At 56.4% G+C, this 15,283-nt stretch overlaps 1 protein-coding gene across 1 annotated transcript in view; it reads right to left on the reverse strand.

Moving 5' to 3' along the window:
• Positions 1-14,456, reverse strand: part of COL6A3 (collagen type VI alpha 3 chain) — a 74,615-nt gene extending 60,159 nt beyond the window's left edge. Inside the window, exons 1-3 of the mRNA XM_058665172.1 lie at positions 14,209-14,456; positions 2,543-2,666; positions 696-1,313 (exon numbers count right to left, since the gene is read on the reverse strand). Coding sequence (XP_058521155.1) covers positions 696-1,313; positions 2,543-2,636 — 712 coding nt within the window. The 5' untranslated portion in view covers positions 2,637-2,666; positions 14,209-14,456. The remainder of the gene's footprint in view (positions 1-695; positions 1,314-2,542; positions 2,667-14,208) is intronic.
• Between the last annotated feature and the right edge of the window lie 827 nt (positions 14,457-15,283).

The raw sequence follows: 15,283 nt of genomic DNA on the forward strand, positions 1-15,283 counted from the left end.
TGTCAGGCTCCTAGGTCTGAAGGGAGAGCTAAGTAAGCTTAATGGCCAAGGGGCTCAACACAAGCCACTGTGCAGTGGCCTGTTGGTGCCCTGCTCAGGCGCAATGCCTCAAGCTGGCCCTGCTGGGGACATGAGAATCGGAAGTGTCCCTGTGGACACAGCCACAGTTAACAGCACGGAGGCCACGTGGGAAGCCAGCCCCAGAGCCAAGCATGGGGCCTCCAACTCCGGCTCCTGAATGTCTGGTGCCGTCCAGAACTCGGTGTCTTCCAGGTAGAATCAAGCTGGATCAGAGCCAGCTCTCGGGTCTTGCCCTGGGGACACCCGGGTGAACACCCTTTTACTGCCGTCAGCACCCACACCTCCTGACACAGGGCCCCACCTCCTCCCAGAGCACATGGGAGGGGGATTTCTGAGCTGTGTGCCTGGCCAGCAGAGGCGGTCTTTCCAAGGGAGGTGGGCTGCTACCAGAGTGTAGGAAAACAGCGATCGTGTCAGAGCAAGGACACCCTGTTGGATGCGGGAGAGAGATCTTTGGGATCTGGGCCCTACAGGGGACATGCAAACCTTTGTTTTTACCCCGTGGGTATCCATCCCCTGCCTAGCCCCCGCTGCCTCTGAGCCGCGCGTAGCCTCAAAGCGAGCACTTCGCAAACAGCAGCACAGCAGGGCGCAGCACGGCAAGTCGCCGGTACCTGTGACATCTTTAAGAGCGTCCGTGTCCCCAGCCCTCTGTGGCCTCACAGACGCGTGCACACAGGACACCAGCTGCCCTACCACGTCATGAAGTGAGGTCAGATTCTCTAGGTTGAACACATGCGTATTGAGCGGTGTGCTGGCTAGTTCCCTCAGCGCTCCTTCCTCTGTGTCCTCCACTCCAACTGCATACACGTTAACATCAGCGGACTTAAATTCCGCTGAGGGCAGAGCGAGGCTGTCCTCCGAGCGTCCGTCGGTCACAACTACGACAACCTGAGGGACTCCAGCGAAGGCCCGGCTCCCAGCAGCCGCGCTCAGGTGCTTGCGCATCACGTCTGCTAATCCTTGTCCAGTCCCATTGCTGCCCCCAGGATAGGACATGTTGGAGATGTGGGAGAGCACTTCTTGGTTAGTATGGTACGTATTGAACAGGAACTCGGTATGTGGGCTTCCGGTGAGCTGGACCAGGGCAAAATGGAAATCATTGCCTCCCTCGGCTAAGGATTCTATCACATCGTATAGGAACTGTCGAACAAGTTGGAACTGGTGCTTGGCTGTGCTCCGAGAGGTATCCACTAGAAAGATTATGTCAGCAGCAGAACCATTTCTGACATCTTTAAGAAAAGACATGGGTTTAGCTTTATTCTGCTGTTGGACCAACCACTTCCTCTCAGCGCGACACCTTCCCAGGCCAAGCCAGCATGCGCTCGGCTGTCAGGAAATCATTCACACACCAGCTGCAACACTGCCTTACCTGGAGCCTGGTCCACACTCCACGACCACCAGGCTAGGAGCACACTCGGGGCTGCCTTTGAACTCAAACATAGTTCTTTGTTTGAGCCCCAAACACGCATGGCCAGCCAGAGGGACCCAGGATCACAGATGAACCGGCCATCTCCTTAAGAACTCACTCTGGGTTGAGACATAAAGCTGGATCCGGACAATGAGGAAACGTGAGAGCCACTAAGGTTGGCCCTTACCTAGCCCCCAGTGCCCAGGGTCATTTGCATGGAAAATAAGACACGCACCTCCTTTAGCAAAGAAGCCCTGTGTCTACGCAGAGAGGAGGAAATGTGCATTTTCCTTAGACGTGGAACATGAAGGAAGGGTCTCCGACTAGTTCTACACATTTCAGAAGCAGAGATGTCTAAACCGACACTCGGCAGCCTTCAGCCCCTAGGCAGGAGAACCATGGCCCCTCAAGGGACAAGAAGGACACCTCGGACACCCGTGGTCCAGCTGGGCCTTGCGCGGCACCAAGCTGCTGCTGACCTGAGACCCCAGCCCACATCCCTCCTCCACTGAGCGGGGTCTGGCCTGGCCAGAGAATCGCCACCCAGGCATTGGGACATGGAGAGCTGGACCCGAGACAGACCCTGCCTGCTTGCCCCGTGCGGAGCAGGGCTCGATGTTATCATCCTGTCCAGGTCAACCCTTCGTAGGGTTTATCACACTCTGCTTTCTAAACAGCTTTGGTAACGGCTTCTCCAGAGGGCCAGTGACCTGGGTGAAGATGGAAGAGCAAGCAATCTCTTTGTCAGGGAGCACTATGTTTGCTCTCTGTAACTGTCCATGAGCTCAGAGACAGGGCAAAGCCCTTCAGGAAATGAAGCCCTCAAGACTCACGCTGCTACACCCAGCACCCAGTGCAGCGACAGACCAGCACCACTCACACTCCAGGTAGCAAGCCCAGATGTTAAGAAAAGTCACTCTCCCGTGGCATTAGAGTGTTGGTAAATGGCTGTCACCAATGCCCACCCAAGGGCCCAGCTAGGCTCCACAGCAAGTGCAAGGCTGCCGAAGGACTCGTGTCCACCAGTCCAGGGCCGCGCCTGGGCCTTACCTGCTTGTTGCTGCTGCTGGCCGTGAGTCACCAAGAGGCCTGAGAGAAAGAGGCACAAAGTGGCCACCAAGGGCAAGTGCCGATGTTTCCTCATCGTGAACTTGTATGAGCACCAAGTGTGCACCTGAAAGGGAAGGCAGGACAGGGGTCAGATCTTGGCTCTCAGGCTGCAAATCCCTCAAAATCTCACGTGTTCTGTGTCCTTTCAACATTTCCAGGCAACTTCAGATCTTACTCATTGTTGGCGCCAACGGCAAATGAGCAGCCGATAAATGGACAGGTTGATGCCAGAGAGGTGGATGGGGATAGGCAGATCAATGGCGGATGGATGGATGGATGGCTGACACACACACACACGCATTGTCATACGCAAAGAGAGAGAAGACTGGGGGAGAAAGAAATAAATGGTAACAGGCAAGAGGATGGGCGCTCTGTTCAGGAGACCTCAGACCTTTCATCAAATCACCAACAAACCAACCAGTCCTAGAGCCAAGTGCACTGGGGCACAATCTCCCACACTGTGCAAAGCCGGTGGCTTCCCTGGGGACGGCCACCAAGCACGTAGAGCCCCTCCCCAGCTCTCCCAGGAGCACTTACAGGGAAATACTACCAAACTCACTTGGTGGGGCCAATTACATGGAATCCCAAATGTAACAAAGATGCTATAAGAAGAGAAAATTCCAGAAACCCCTAATGAACGTGGACACACAAATCCTAAGCAAAATGCTGCACCCAAAGGAGGACACACCCTGGTCACGTGGGTCCTACATCGCACACATGGTGCTGTAAGTGAGAACCAGTTGGCGCGACACACCACATGAATGCAGGAAACAAGCTATGTAACAAAACTCAACGCAGAATAAACCCAACATGCCGGGAACGGAGGGAAACTGCCTCCGCAGAGTGGAGAGTACCTACGAAAACGCCCACAGCTAACATCACACACAGTGGCAACAAAGACCCAGCAAAGGGAAACAGACCACCTCAGTTAGGCAAGAAATGGAAATAAAATGCACCGAAACTGGAAAGGAAGAACTGTAATTACCTCTTCTCGCCGATGACACGATATCATATGCAGAAAAAGCTACACATCTGGGCTGGCTGTGTGGCACAGCGTGCAAAGCCGCCACCTGCGAGGAAGAGCCCAAACGGTGCTGACTCGAGTCCCGGCTGCTCAGCTCCACTCCAGCTTACTGCTGACATGCCTGGCAAAGCAGCAGACAGTCCAAGTACTTGGATCCTTACGTCTACATGGAAGCCCAGCTCAAGCCGTTGTGGCCACTGGGGAGTGAACCAGAAGTTAGAAGTTTCTCTCTCTTAGTCTGCCTTTCAAATACATAAACATTTTAAAGGAAAATGCTGAAAACAGCGTGAGTTCTATGTAAAACAGTATAGATTCCTCAAAATTTGTAGTTACAACATGATCCAGCAATCTTCTTTGGGGCTCTATGTCCAAAAGAACTGAAAATCAAACCTCGCTGAGATGTTTGTGCAGCCACGTTCCTTCTGGCATTATTCATGGTCTCCAAGAAGTAGAAATAACTAAAACACCCCTCAACAGAGGTGCTGTACACAAACGATAAAATATTGGCCAGGCTTACGAAAGAAGAAAATGCTAATATCACTAGAACACAGATGAAGCTTTTTAAAAATACATTTATTTTAGCTATTTGCAAGACAGAGTTACTGAGAGAGAGGGGTCTCCCACAAGCAGGCTTACTGCACAAATGGCCAGAATGAACACAGGAACCAGGAGCTCCTTGTGGGTCTCCCACATGTGTACAGGGACCCAACAACTGGAGCCTCTTCCTTCCAGGCACGTTGGCTGCCCGGACACACGCCAGCACCTCCATGGGATGCTGCAGTGCAGGTCATGGCTTTATCTGCTAGGCCATCATTCCAGCGTGAAACGAGCCGGTCACCAGAGCACAGATAGAACCTGATGCCACTCCCACGAGGCGTCTGGAGGAGTCCCTCTCCCAGAACCAGTCAGCAGGGGCTAGAGGGAAGCAGAGGGGGAAGATCCCCGCACAATCAGAAGATTCCTGGGATTGGTCCTGCAACAAGGTGCCCACAGCTGACACACTTCAGAGAGCGTGAGAGGGTAAACCTATAGTGTGGTTCTTTTTGTCACAAAAAATAAACAGATAGCTAGGAGTGAGGACAGGACAGAGCACATCCCAGTCTAAGAGCCTGCTCTGACTGTGCACCCCTAAAGCACAGCCAGCGATGTCACAGGAGTGACAGCGGCCTCTCCTTCTGAAGCATGATGGGATGGAAGTGCTCAGTGTGGGGAAGGCGAGGTGCTGCAGCAGATCAGGCCACGGCCGAGACAGCACCCCAATATCGAAGCCTCAGATGGAATCCTGGCCTCCAGGTTTCCCATCCAGCTCCCTGCTCCTACGCCTGGGACAGCTGCAAATGGTGTCTCAAGCTGCCTGAGCCTCTGGCACCCACGTGGGAGACCAGACAGAGTTCCTGGCTCCCAATTGCCTGGCCCAGCCCCAGCTGTGGGGGCCATTTGTGGAGTAAATTATAGGATGGAAGATCTCTACCTATGTAACAGTCACTGCCTTTCAAAGAAATAAATCCTTTCGAAAAAACAAAAGGTAAAAAATTAAGTTTGTGCCTAGTGCTCATTTAACACTGTAGATGACAGGATGAAATAGGTTGATAGACACACACGGAGAGAGGAGATAACAGATACTGCACAGAGAGAGATGAGCTCACTCCTAAGCAATGTCTTGAAAAAAAAGAAGGAAAGCAGCATGTATGACCGCAAGGGTTAGGGTTTGCAGACGAGCCTTGAGCGAGAAAGACTCTGTCGGGTGCATCCTGAGCTGGCGTGAGCTGCTTCCTCCCAAGGAGTCCCCTCTGAGCCGTGCAGTGGGCCTCACCAGTGACCCCAGCTGCTGCGCCTCCAGCTTGCCTTCCGTCCCCCTCCAGCCCCATAGGCCCTACAGTTCTACAGAGTGCCATCTGCTGTCCCAGGCAGGGATTCTGTCCTCCACGCACACCCCGGAAGCCAGTAACAGGGGCGGTCTGACACGCTCCACCTTGCCATGTAGAGAAAAAGCTGCCTGGCAGGTTAGCGATGCAGCCTTGCCACACACAAGGCAGGGGACGCATGTCCATACTGGCCACACAGGTGGCAGGGGGGCACCAGGGACAGATGTGGTACCAAGAGAAGCTGGAGTTCAGAGTGGCCTCCAGAACCCAGGCTGGGCACAGAGACAAGAGCTGCACCCCCTTCATCACGGCCCAGCCAGGAGACACCGAGTGTGGGCCCTAGGCTCGGCCTGCCAGAAGTGGGTGGGATGGCGAGAGAGGACACAGCAATACCCACCAGGCTTTGGATTTCCAAGGGAAATCAGAAAATGCATCACCGACAACAGAACCAAGCAGGCCTGTGGCCCAGATTCAGGGAACCGGAAGACATGACTCAGCAGCTAAAACAGAAGCACCTGCTGAGACAACCTTGCCCTGGGGACGTTTCAGTAAAGAGAAGACAATGTTCTTCCTGCACAGAAGTGGCAGCGATGGGTGGCGACGGGGCAGCCCTGGAAAAGCAGCGCCGCCTTGGCTTGAAGCGGCCCGCGCCTGTTGGGCTGACACAACCCACAGAGGTGCGTCCGCTTGACAGTGTCCCCTGGTTCTGGCCACCCCGGGGTCCAGGCCCTGCCCTCGCACAGCGTGGAAACTTGTGCTCGGCTGGCTGTCGGTCCCTGCCCGAGGCTGACTCCGGGTCCGCAGCCCCAGCCCCGCCCCTCCACTCTCGAGGAATGCCTGGAGCTCAGGCTCCACCCTGGAACTCTTCCAGACCTTCCCATGAGCCCCTGCTTCTTGCTCATGTCCTGCTGTGTCCCTTTAAGAGGAACAAAGCAGGTGCAACCTCCGTGAGCAGTGTGTGTCCTCAAACAGTGATGTCATCCGCTGTGAAATGATACAACACATTGCATGTGCGTTCTTCAAAACTCAACATGAGACTTTCGACCAAGAGTCTTTCCAGAAATCTATCCAGTTGTTGCCAAAACAACCTATGCTGCTGGGATTGGACCGATTTGTTGTAATGTGATTTTCACAGAGTTGAAGGGTCAATGATTTACTCACGACTGTGTGTGAAATTGTGTCCAAGGAGGTGGGATTTCCGGGGATATGCCCGCATTCACATGTGATTCTATAAGGCAGCGTTGCCATCACTCACTCCTGCTTCAGTCAAAGGTTTGCAAATCTTCGGGAAGATCCAGGTGAATTATTCCCCATATCTACCCCATACGCAGGGTGTGCAGTTTTAAGTCATGTTTCTGAGAGTTAGGGCACAACAGGATTGCAGGGCCATGAGGCCGAGCACTGAGACAAATCAGGCAATTCAAATGGGAAAAACCAGCACCCGTTGGGAGAGCTTGGCGACCACCGTGGCGCCTGGGCTGCGAGGAGCTGCACACAGCTCAGGTCGGGGGAGGTACCTGCCCGGCTCGGGCCCACACTCGGCTCACCATCCCTACCTCTCCCACACCGGCTCGCTCAGACCCACCAAGTCTGCCGTAGAGAAAGCCATGAATGGAGTCACGTGGAGCAATCCCAAAGTATGTTCCCGTCTCTCAGCAAAAGGCTGAAGAGCGAGAGCAGGAATTCCACACAGCCTCACTCGCCGTCCTGCTACTCGCTGAGAATTAGAAACGAGTTCAAAGCCACGTCAAGGAAGGACAGCCCTCCCCATAAAGAGCTTCACACTGGGACAAAAAAGTATGCCAGGCGCTGCTCAGTGCGCAGGAACTGTTTATCCCAGATCCCCTGCAGGAATGGAGGCGAGAGGGAGCGGCGGGACCGGGGAGGGGTGCAGTGCTGACGCGCCGATAACGGGCTGTCCAGGCCCGGGGGGTGAGTCATCCACCCACAGGGCCAGTCGAGCTGAATTCCTGGGTGGGAGGCCGCTTGGGGCCCCAGGCACTCCTTCCTGCCGGCAGCGCTTCGGCGCCAACCATATGGCCCGGGGCTTCACGCAGCTGTGCACTATTTTCGAAGGTTTTTGCTAGCAATTAAATCCATTCCATTGTTTCTCATGTCCTGGAGTCCCAGTTTTTAAAACTGAATTTCCTGGCTGCAAATCCTGGAGGATTTTTTCATTTTAGAAGAGCAGAAGCTGTCCTCGCCCTCTCCCTTAGACGGCCATGCTAGACGGCCACGCTGTGTACACATCTCAGCGGAGGGAGAGCGAGCCACCCCTCACCGGGCCCCTCAGTTCCCTCCCACCCAGCCCCCGGAGGCAGATGGCAGAGAGCTCCCAGCAGTCCAGGAGCAACTTTGGGCCATCTTGCACGTGAGAACCTACCAACAACTGAGTCACACAGCCCAACAAGGCAGGCCCAGAGTGCTAACTCGAGCCTAGAGGGAGCCAGTGAGATTTGAAAATGTCCCGCCTCCCTCGTGCCTCTGGTGTCGAACCCCAGACAGTGCCCACAGAGCCTGGTTGTGGGCCACTGATGCACACACGGGCAGCAATGCCGGACACAGTGCCAGCAGAGGCAGGAGGACACAGAGGCCGCCCCCTGGGAGCTCCGCTAGCTCCTCCCTGCGCACCGCGCCCGGGTGGGGAGGCTCCAGCCGCCTCCTGGCCTCCACCTGAGATTAGTGGAAACGTTGCCCTTACATGGCTCTCAAACTTGTATTCAAGTGACATCTGTCTTCATTAAGCTTGCTCAAAAGTGTCTTCATTTTCCATGTCTGGAAATCTTTTCTTTTTTTAAGAAAAACGCACACAAGGAAATAATTTTCAATCTCTGAAATGCATCCAGAGCTCCCATGTTGAAGACATTCACTTGGTTTTTGCCAAGCACAGCAGACCAGGCCGGGGTTGCCACTGGGCACTGCGGCCGTCCACCTCACCGTCCGCCGGCCCTGCTCTGTGAGGCTGCGGGCTCGGGCTCCAGCTCCGTCTCGCCCCGTTCCCCTTTGCTGCCGGCATCTGGGGAGAAGCAGCCATCATTCCTGACAGCAGGGAGGGCGCTGGGAAGATGGTGGGAGAGCTGCTTCTCCGGGAATCCTCGAAAGGGAGTGACTGGGAAGAAGCCACCAAAGAGGCACATGGCCCAGGTTCCCCGTCTCCCTCCCATGCACGCGCCACAGCGCTCTAACACGAAACACCCCCAGCAGAGCCTCTGGGCACAGACGCAGCGTTTCCTGCCTTGCTGACCGCCTGCCTGTCACCTGCCACGTGCTTGCGGATCAATGAATGCCTGACCTGAGATCTGCCTATCTTCCTGGCAACGCCCTGATCAAGCAAGGCCTGCCCTGAAGCATAAGGGGAGAGGACGCCAGGCCCGAGCCGGCTCAGGGAGGAAGACCTGTGGGAGTGCTCTGCGCACACGTCTGCTCCCCAGGGGCCGACTGCTACACCGAGGCAGTTAACAAACTGCAGCTTGGGGCTGGTGCTGGCGCACAGCGAGTTAAGCCTTCATGTGCAACGCCAACATCCCATATGGGCACCGATTCACTTCCCAGCTATTAAACTTCTGATCCAACTCCCTGCTCATGCACCCGGGAGAGCAGCAAAGGACGACCCAAGTTCTTGGGACCCTTCACCCACGTGGGAGACTGGCTGAAGCTCCTGGCTCCTGGCTGTGGTCCGGCCCAGCCCTGGTTGCTGAGGTCATTTAAGGAGTGAACTAGTAGATTTCTCTCTCTCCCTCTCTCTGTCTCTGTAACTACGTCTTTCAAATAAAAATAAATCTTTTTAAAAAAGGAAGAAATTTCAAGTGAATTGCCCCCACTATACCGAAAGTTATTTAAAAACAGAAACCTCACACCCTTGCTAAAAACTGTGAGGACGTCCACACTTTCTGCTGAGCCGGATGCCTTGCTGCAGACGTAGAGCACTCCATAGGCTCCAGGACGTGGCAGCCAGCAAGACCCTGGCTCTGCTCACACTGCTCACAGCAGGCACCAGGCAGGGCCGTGTCCCCGTGACTGTCCAGGGAGAGTGCAGCACAGAACCCTGCCAAGAAAATTGCACAAACTCAGCTCTCCTGCACCCCGTGACACGCGGCGCGCCAGCCTCTCCTCGCTGCGTGTCTTCGCATCTCTGCCTTCATGGTGTCAGGGAGCGAAGGAGCTGCAACATTTCCACTTCACGTGGGCACCAGAGCTGTTCTGCTGGCTCCCTAGTCTGATTCACAATCAAAGAGGTGGAAACATCGGACCAACCAAGGATCAGAACACCAATACAGGTCTGCGTGTTGGCCTGGGCAGCATCTGCCTTCTGTCCCGGTGAGGAACTCACTCCCTCCCAGCCTCCTAGCTGCATGTGAAATAAGGGATGACCGGTCGCCCAACACGCCAACAGGCAATGGTCCCAACATCTCCTTTTCGCACGCAGCCCTAGGCTATACTGCGTGTTCCAGAGCCCACTTAGGAAAAGGGAGCCCCCATGCAGGAATCTGTGGGGTCAGCTGAGTTGGCTGCAGCTCCGAGCGCTGGCCAGGGCTGCTGAATCAACTAATGAAGATTCCAGAAGTGAGAAACCCGTTTCCTGGAACAGCTTCCCCCGGGATCTGAGTCATCTCCAGCTGCTGAAATCCGCTGAGCCGAGTTCTCCTTCAGCAGCCGATTCCCCAGGCTCGGTCCGAGAAGGCCGAGCGCAGGGCGTCCTGCGGCAAGGGGCTGAGAGGAACACGCCCCGCTGTACAGCCCGGGCCCTCCCACTGGTCTCAAGCTTCTCCATGCTACCCCCGGGCTGTAAGCTTAGAGGAGCAGCAGGACAGTTCTACCAAATGTCTTTCCAGATTTTTAACAAGAGTAACTCGTCTACTAACTCAAAAGGTACAATCCCCAAAATGACTGGGCAACGACAAGAGGGGCCCTTCTCCTCACGACACCGTCCGATGCCCCGGGCCCGACACCTGCCCGTGGGACGTGGGAGACACGCACAGAACACTCGGCAAGCGCTGGCTTGGCTTCTCTGGCCGGCACGTGGCCTGTGACCCCGACCACAGGTTCGGAGCGGCAGCCCCACCCTCCTCCCCAGCACGCAGCGTGAGGGGACGTGGCCACCGGGACAGGAGTTATTAAGCATCACACACACTCGAGTGTAAATCCCACCTGAAGACGCTTTGAACAAGTTCTGACACTAAAAGATAAGTCTGCATCAAAAAAAAATTGGAAATCCATAGCTGTCTCAAGTGCTCATTTCCATGAACTTCCCTACTCACTGTTCACGTATACTTGCCATTTCATTCCTCACACGCTTCGGGAATGTCCCAGTCCTCGCACAGAGGAATAGGGGGCTTCGGGGCTTGGGCCCCTGCGCCCACCAGGGGGACCCGGGTGAAGCTCCTGGTGGTGGCCTGGCCAGTCCTGAGTGTTGGGGCCACTGGAGGAGTGAGGCATCAGGGCAAAGATCTCCATCTCTGTCCAGTAATAAATCTCACAGATGCACCAAAGCTGCAATTACAAATGTTCCATTTGAAGCAGCTGTGAATAAGGACTGAGTCTGGCTTTCTGTGAGCTGGAGGAAGCTGCTGGAAGGTGAGGTGGCACCTGTTCTCATGCCCGCCTGAGCTGACTGAGCCGTGCTGTGGGCCAAGGCGGGCACAGAGGGACCAGGAGGGATGTTGCCTGCCCTTCAGGCTAGACTCACAGCAGCATTCGTAGGGAACCCGGTTAGAAGTGGGGCAGTCTGGCCTTAACAGGGCAGCAGCTTCATCCGCTGCACCACAACACCAACCCCTGTGTGAATTCTGCTTTTAATATGTTCAGGCAAAGGCCTTTAGCGTAACAAGGCAGCTAGTCACCAGGTTGGGGCTCCTGCGTTTCATTTGAACAGAATGTCAGCTCGGACACGCCCCACATGGAGCTGCAAACGTGTGGTTCCCAGACACCTGGCAGTTCTCACACACCTCCGAGCTCACACAGGCTGCTTCGTCAGGGCAGCGGGTGAGGAATGCCCAGGAGGAAACCAGAACTCCGAGCTTAGGTCCACTTCCAACGGAGGGGGACAACGCCCGGGGCTGCCCGGCCACTGGGGCTGCCCCATGAGCCAGAAGCCCCACCCTGGGAGATGGTTCAGGACTCAGGGGGCACACCGCCCTCTGGAGGAAGGAAATCACACTACACTCGCAGAAAAGCCGTCCAGGACAAATGTGCTTACTCCACATTCCTCCTCCTGCCCGACACACACCCCAGCAGCCAGCTGACACGAAAATCCACCTTTTCAGAAATGGAAGCAGCGGGTCCTCACAGAGGCTCCCCTCCCTGCAAAGCCGGGGCGTGGCAGAGACGCCCTGAGAGTGAGACGTGGGAAGGGATGGCGGGCTCCTATCTTCCAGGTCTGCAGACGCCCGCCAGGTGGACACGGGGTGTGGCCAGTGCGCCTGCTCCCCCCACGGCTGTCTGAGTTAGCAGCTCCTTCTGAAAACGTGCAATCCCAGCGGCCTCCCTTTTTGTAGCTTAAGACCCGGGTTTGGAGATGCAGGGCACCCCAGAAATTGCTTTCCCAGGTGGGGCACCCAATGAAGACTCACTCCCCCAGGTCAGTGTGGAAACGCCCCGAGACCCTGCGTCTCAGCCAGGAGGAGACTGCCGCGGCTGCCTCCCAAAGGACACCAAAAGCAGCAGGAACAAAAGCTGCTTTCCAAGGCACACGTGCAGCGGAGGCAGCCTGGGTGTGGAATTTCACATCAGACAGGCAGGGGGAACAGACCAGGGAGAGAGAGGTTCCCTCTGACACCCCGAGTTCTGACACGTGACACCATGGACGACACTCAGGAGGCGGCCCCGGGCACTGTGGCAAGCACACGAAGCACAGTGCTGTCTGGTGGGGATGGGGGACAAGGTTCTTCAGACCCTGGCTGGGACACAGCTTGCACACCCCAACCTCAGGGTCTCGCCCTCGGTGCGGAGCGGGGCGGGGCGTCCCAGCAGCTTCCAGCCCCAGGACAGGGATGGGGCCACACCCTGCGAGGCTCTCACTTCACCAGCCCACTATGGTGTCCCCTCTCAGCTCCTCTTCCCCGCCCACAGCCTGACTTAGCGCAGTGGCTGCCCTGCACAAGGGAACACTACAAGTCAGCAACTACCCCAGCCCTGGCTAACACCACACTCCTGTGCCTTCCCCACAGCCGACGAAGCAACGCTTGGGTCCCCGTGAGGGGGCAAAGCAGGGGTACACGCCCAGCATTCCTGCCCCCCCTGAGGCCCCCGTCCCTCCCATTTGCCTCCAGGAGTTGGCGGGTTCTCCAGCAGCCCACACCCATGTTCCCACTCGTAGCGGACTGGCACACGACGTTGGTGCATCCAGAGGATATGGCATGGCCACTCATGAGTGATCAGGGCACAGTGCCTGCTTGACCAGCTCCCACTGAGGCAGACACAATGCGGGGCTCTAAAGAGCTCCACAAACCAGGCAGGCATTTCTACAATCTCTTCTCGGGGAAAAATAATTCTCTTCCAGACACACAGACCAACTACTACCTTCGGGGCCGAGTGTCGGTCATCCGGGGACTGTGCCCTGCGGATCGCTGGTAATTTCATACCTCAGAGCCTCCCGGTTCTCACAGCAAAAACCAAATCACTGCACGGGGACTTGCAAGCAAGACTCTCTTCCTGTACCTTCAGCAAGCAAAGAACTTGCAGGTTCCAGCAGTCGCCAACAGCTCTGGGAAGGAGCAGCGTGGTTGGGGTTTGGTTTCCAAGCCATTTCTGCCCAGTGCTGTGCAGTAAGAGGGGTCCCCTGGAAGTCAGGGGACCAGGCTGAGATTACTCGCCCCCACAGTTCTGAGAGCCCGTGGGCTCCCTGGACAGGGGCTGGTTGGCAGGGAACGGTGTCCCCATGTCCCCCACGCATAGAATACTTCACTCTTGGAGTCGCTGAGAAATACTGATTTTTCACCAAACACTCCCCAAGTCTCCCTGGAGTGCCTCCAGGAACCCCACTCCTGTCACTTCTCTACCATGGGGCTGACACAGGATGGCCACAGGCGGACGACACTTTCCGTCCTGGAAGATGGCTCGGACCCGAGCCCCACCCTGCGTCTGCCTGGCCAGGGAACAGCCTGGGGCCTCCCGGCTGGGTTCAGGCCACACATCTGGGCCACTGCGGGCAGCTTCGGGCCCCGGGAGTCCCGCCTTCTCCCTGGGCATGCAGCCCGGGCCCCAGTGCCTTCTCCCCCTCTGACCCGTACAACTCCACAGGGACTTCAGATTCCTAAAAAGGCGCAGTCCTGATGACCCTGGCTGAGTAACTCTGAACCTGGCTCTGAAACCAGGCCCCTAGCATCACCCCAGCGGCACAGCGGGCAAAAAATCTGCAGGACATAGCCAGGTCGGGGTCCCCATCAGACAGGGCAAGGGTACCCCTTTTCAAGGCCAACTCCAAACCACAGGGTATGAAAACTCCAGCAGATAAAGCAGAGCAAAAACACGCAGGACACACGCAGGTGGCCGTGGCACAAGGCAGGACCCGGCTACTCGCCACCCTAAGAGTCAAGGACATCCAGCCAGCAAAGGGCTGAAAGAAGGAGAAACCCGCAACCTCCACGGGCCCTGAGCCCGCCCAGAGAGCCCCGGAGCAGATCCGCTGTGCACAGCACCGCCAGGCCACCCAGCAGCAGCCAGGGGGAGCATTCCTCACTGCCCGCACATGGGGCCAGCCCCAGAGGACCTGCACTTACCCTGGGCAGACCCCAAGACGCTGCGTGCCTGAGCTTCGAGAGTCCTTCAGGCTGGACCAGGGCACATCCTGTCCCTGCTCACGGCTGGCTGTGGCGGCTCTCGGGCCTCGTGGCCTTCGGCAACCACGTCGTTGGGGACTCCGGAGGCGACAGAGCAGGCTGACTCCTCCCGCAGCCCTTGCAGGAGACGGCGGCCCTGGAGCAGACTGAGCTGACGCTGGAGTGGGTCCAGGGCTACAGTCAGGGCCCTCCAGCTCCTCCTCCTCCTCTCTTCCCGCCCTCCCTCCCCCTCCTCACTGTAAATGAAAACCAGACTCCTGGCAAGGCCACCCCTGGCCTCCCTCACAGCCTGATGTCACTCCGTGAACACTGGCTTCACCCGGCAAACCCCAGCCCCTCAGACAAACCCTCTACTTCCACGCGTCACCTTTTGGGCTGGGCCCTTGGCGGCAAAAAAAAAAAAAAAAAAAAAAATTAAATAATAAAATAAGTAAATGTGGAATTCCTCTTGGGTCTCCATGGTTTTTCTCAGTGTTTTCCAACACCATCTCAAGGAAAACAGGAAATGCAATGCCCCCCTCCACCCTCCTCACCACACCCACACTTCTTAAAGTTTCTGAATTGAGACGTCTCCCAAGAATCTCCCCCTTTCAAATACAAAAAAAGCAGCCATGAACAGTGCCTGGTCTGCCCACTAACCAAGTTCTGAATAGAATGACTCTGATTGTGCGGCTCCGAGCTCCAGTCCGGCTCTCCGCCAGGCGAGGCAGCTGAGCCCAGCTCCCTCACTCAGGGTTTGAAGAAACCCGTGGAGGGAGAGCTCATGCTACCATGGATCTGTTGCACCGGCCACTGCTCCGATGGCCTGTGCCACCATCCTTGGCTCTTTGAGACAAGGATCCTGTTGGATGAAATTACAGCCCTGCCTTACAGAGGACAAGACCCAGACAGGGGGCCTGCTGCCATCTCTGGCCCCACCTGGGCTGCAGGCTGAACTCCCATGGGGGCTGCAGCCATCTCCAGGCGCCCCACTGCTCTCCCCACACGTGGCACAGGTGACAGGGAACACCAGAGT

Source organism: Ochotona princeps, chromosome 5 (genome assembly GCF_030435755.1).
Source record: "Ochotona princeps isolate mOchPri1 chromosome 5, mOchPri1.hap1, whole genome shotgun sequence".
NCBI lineage: Eukaryota > Metazoa > Chordata > Mammalia > Lagomorpha > Ochotonidae > Ochotona > Ochotona princeps.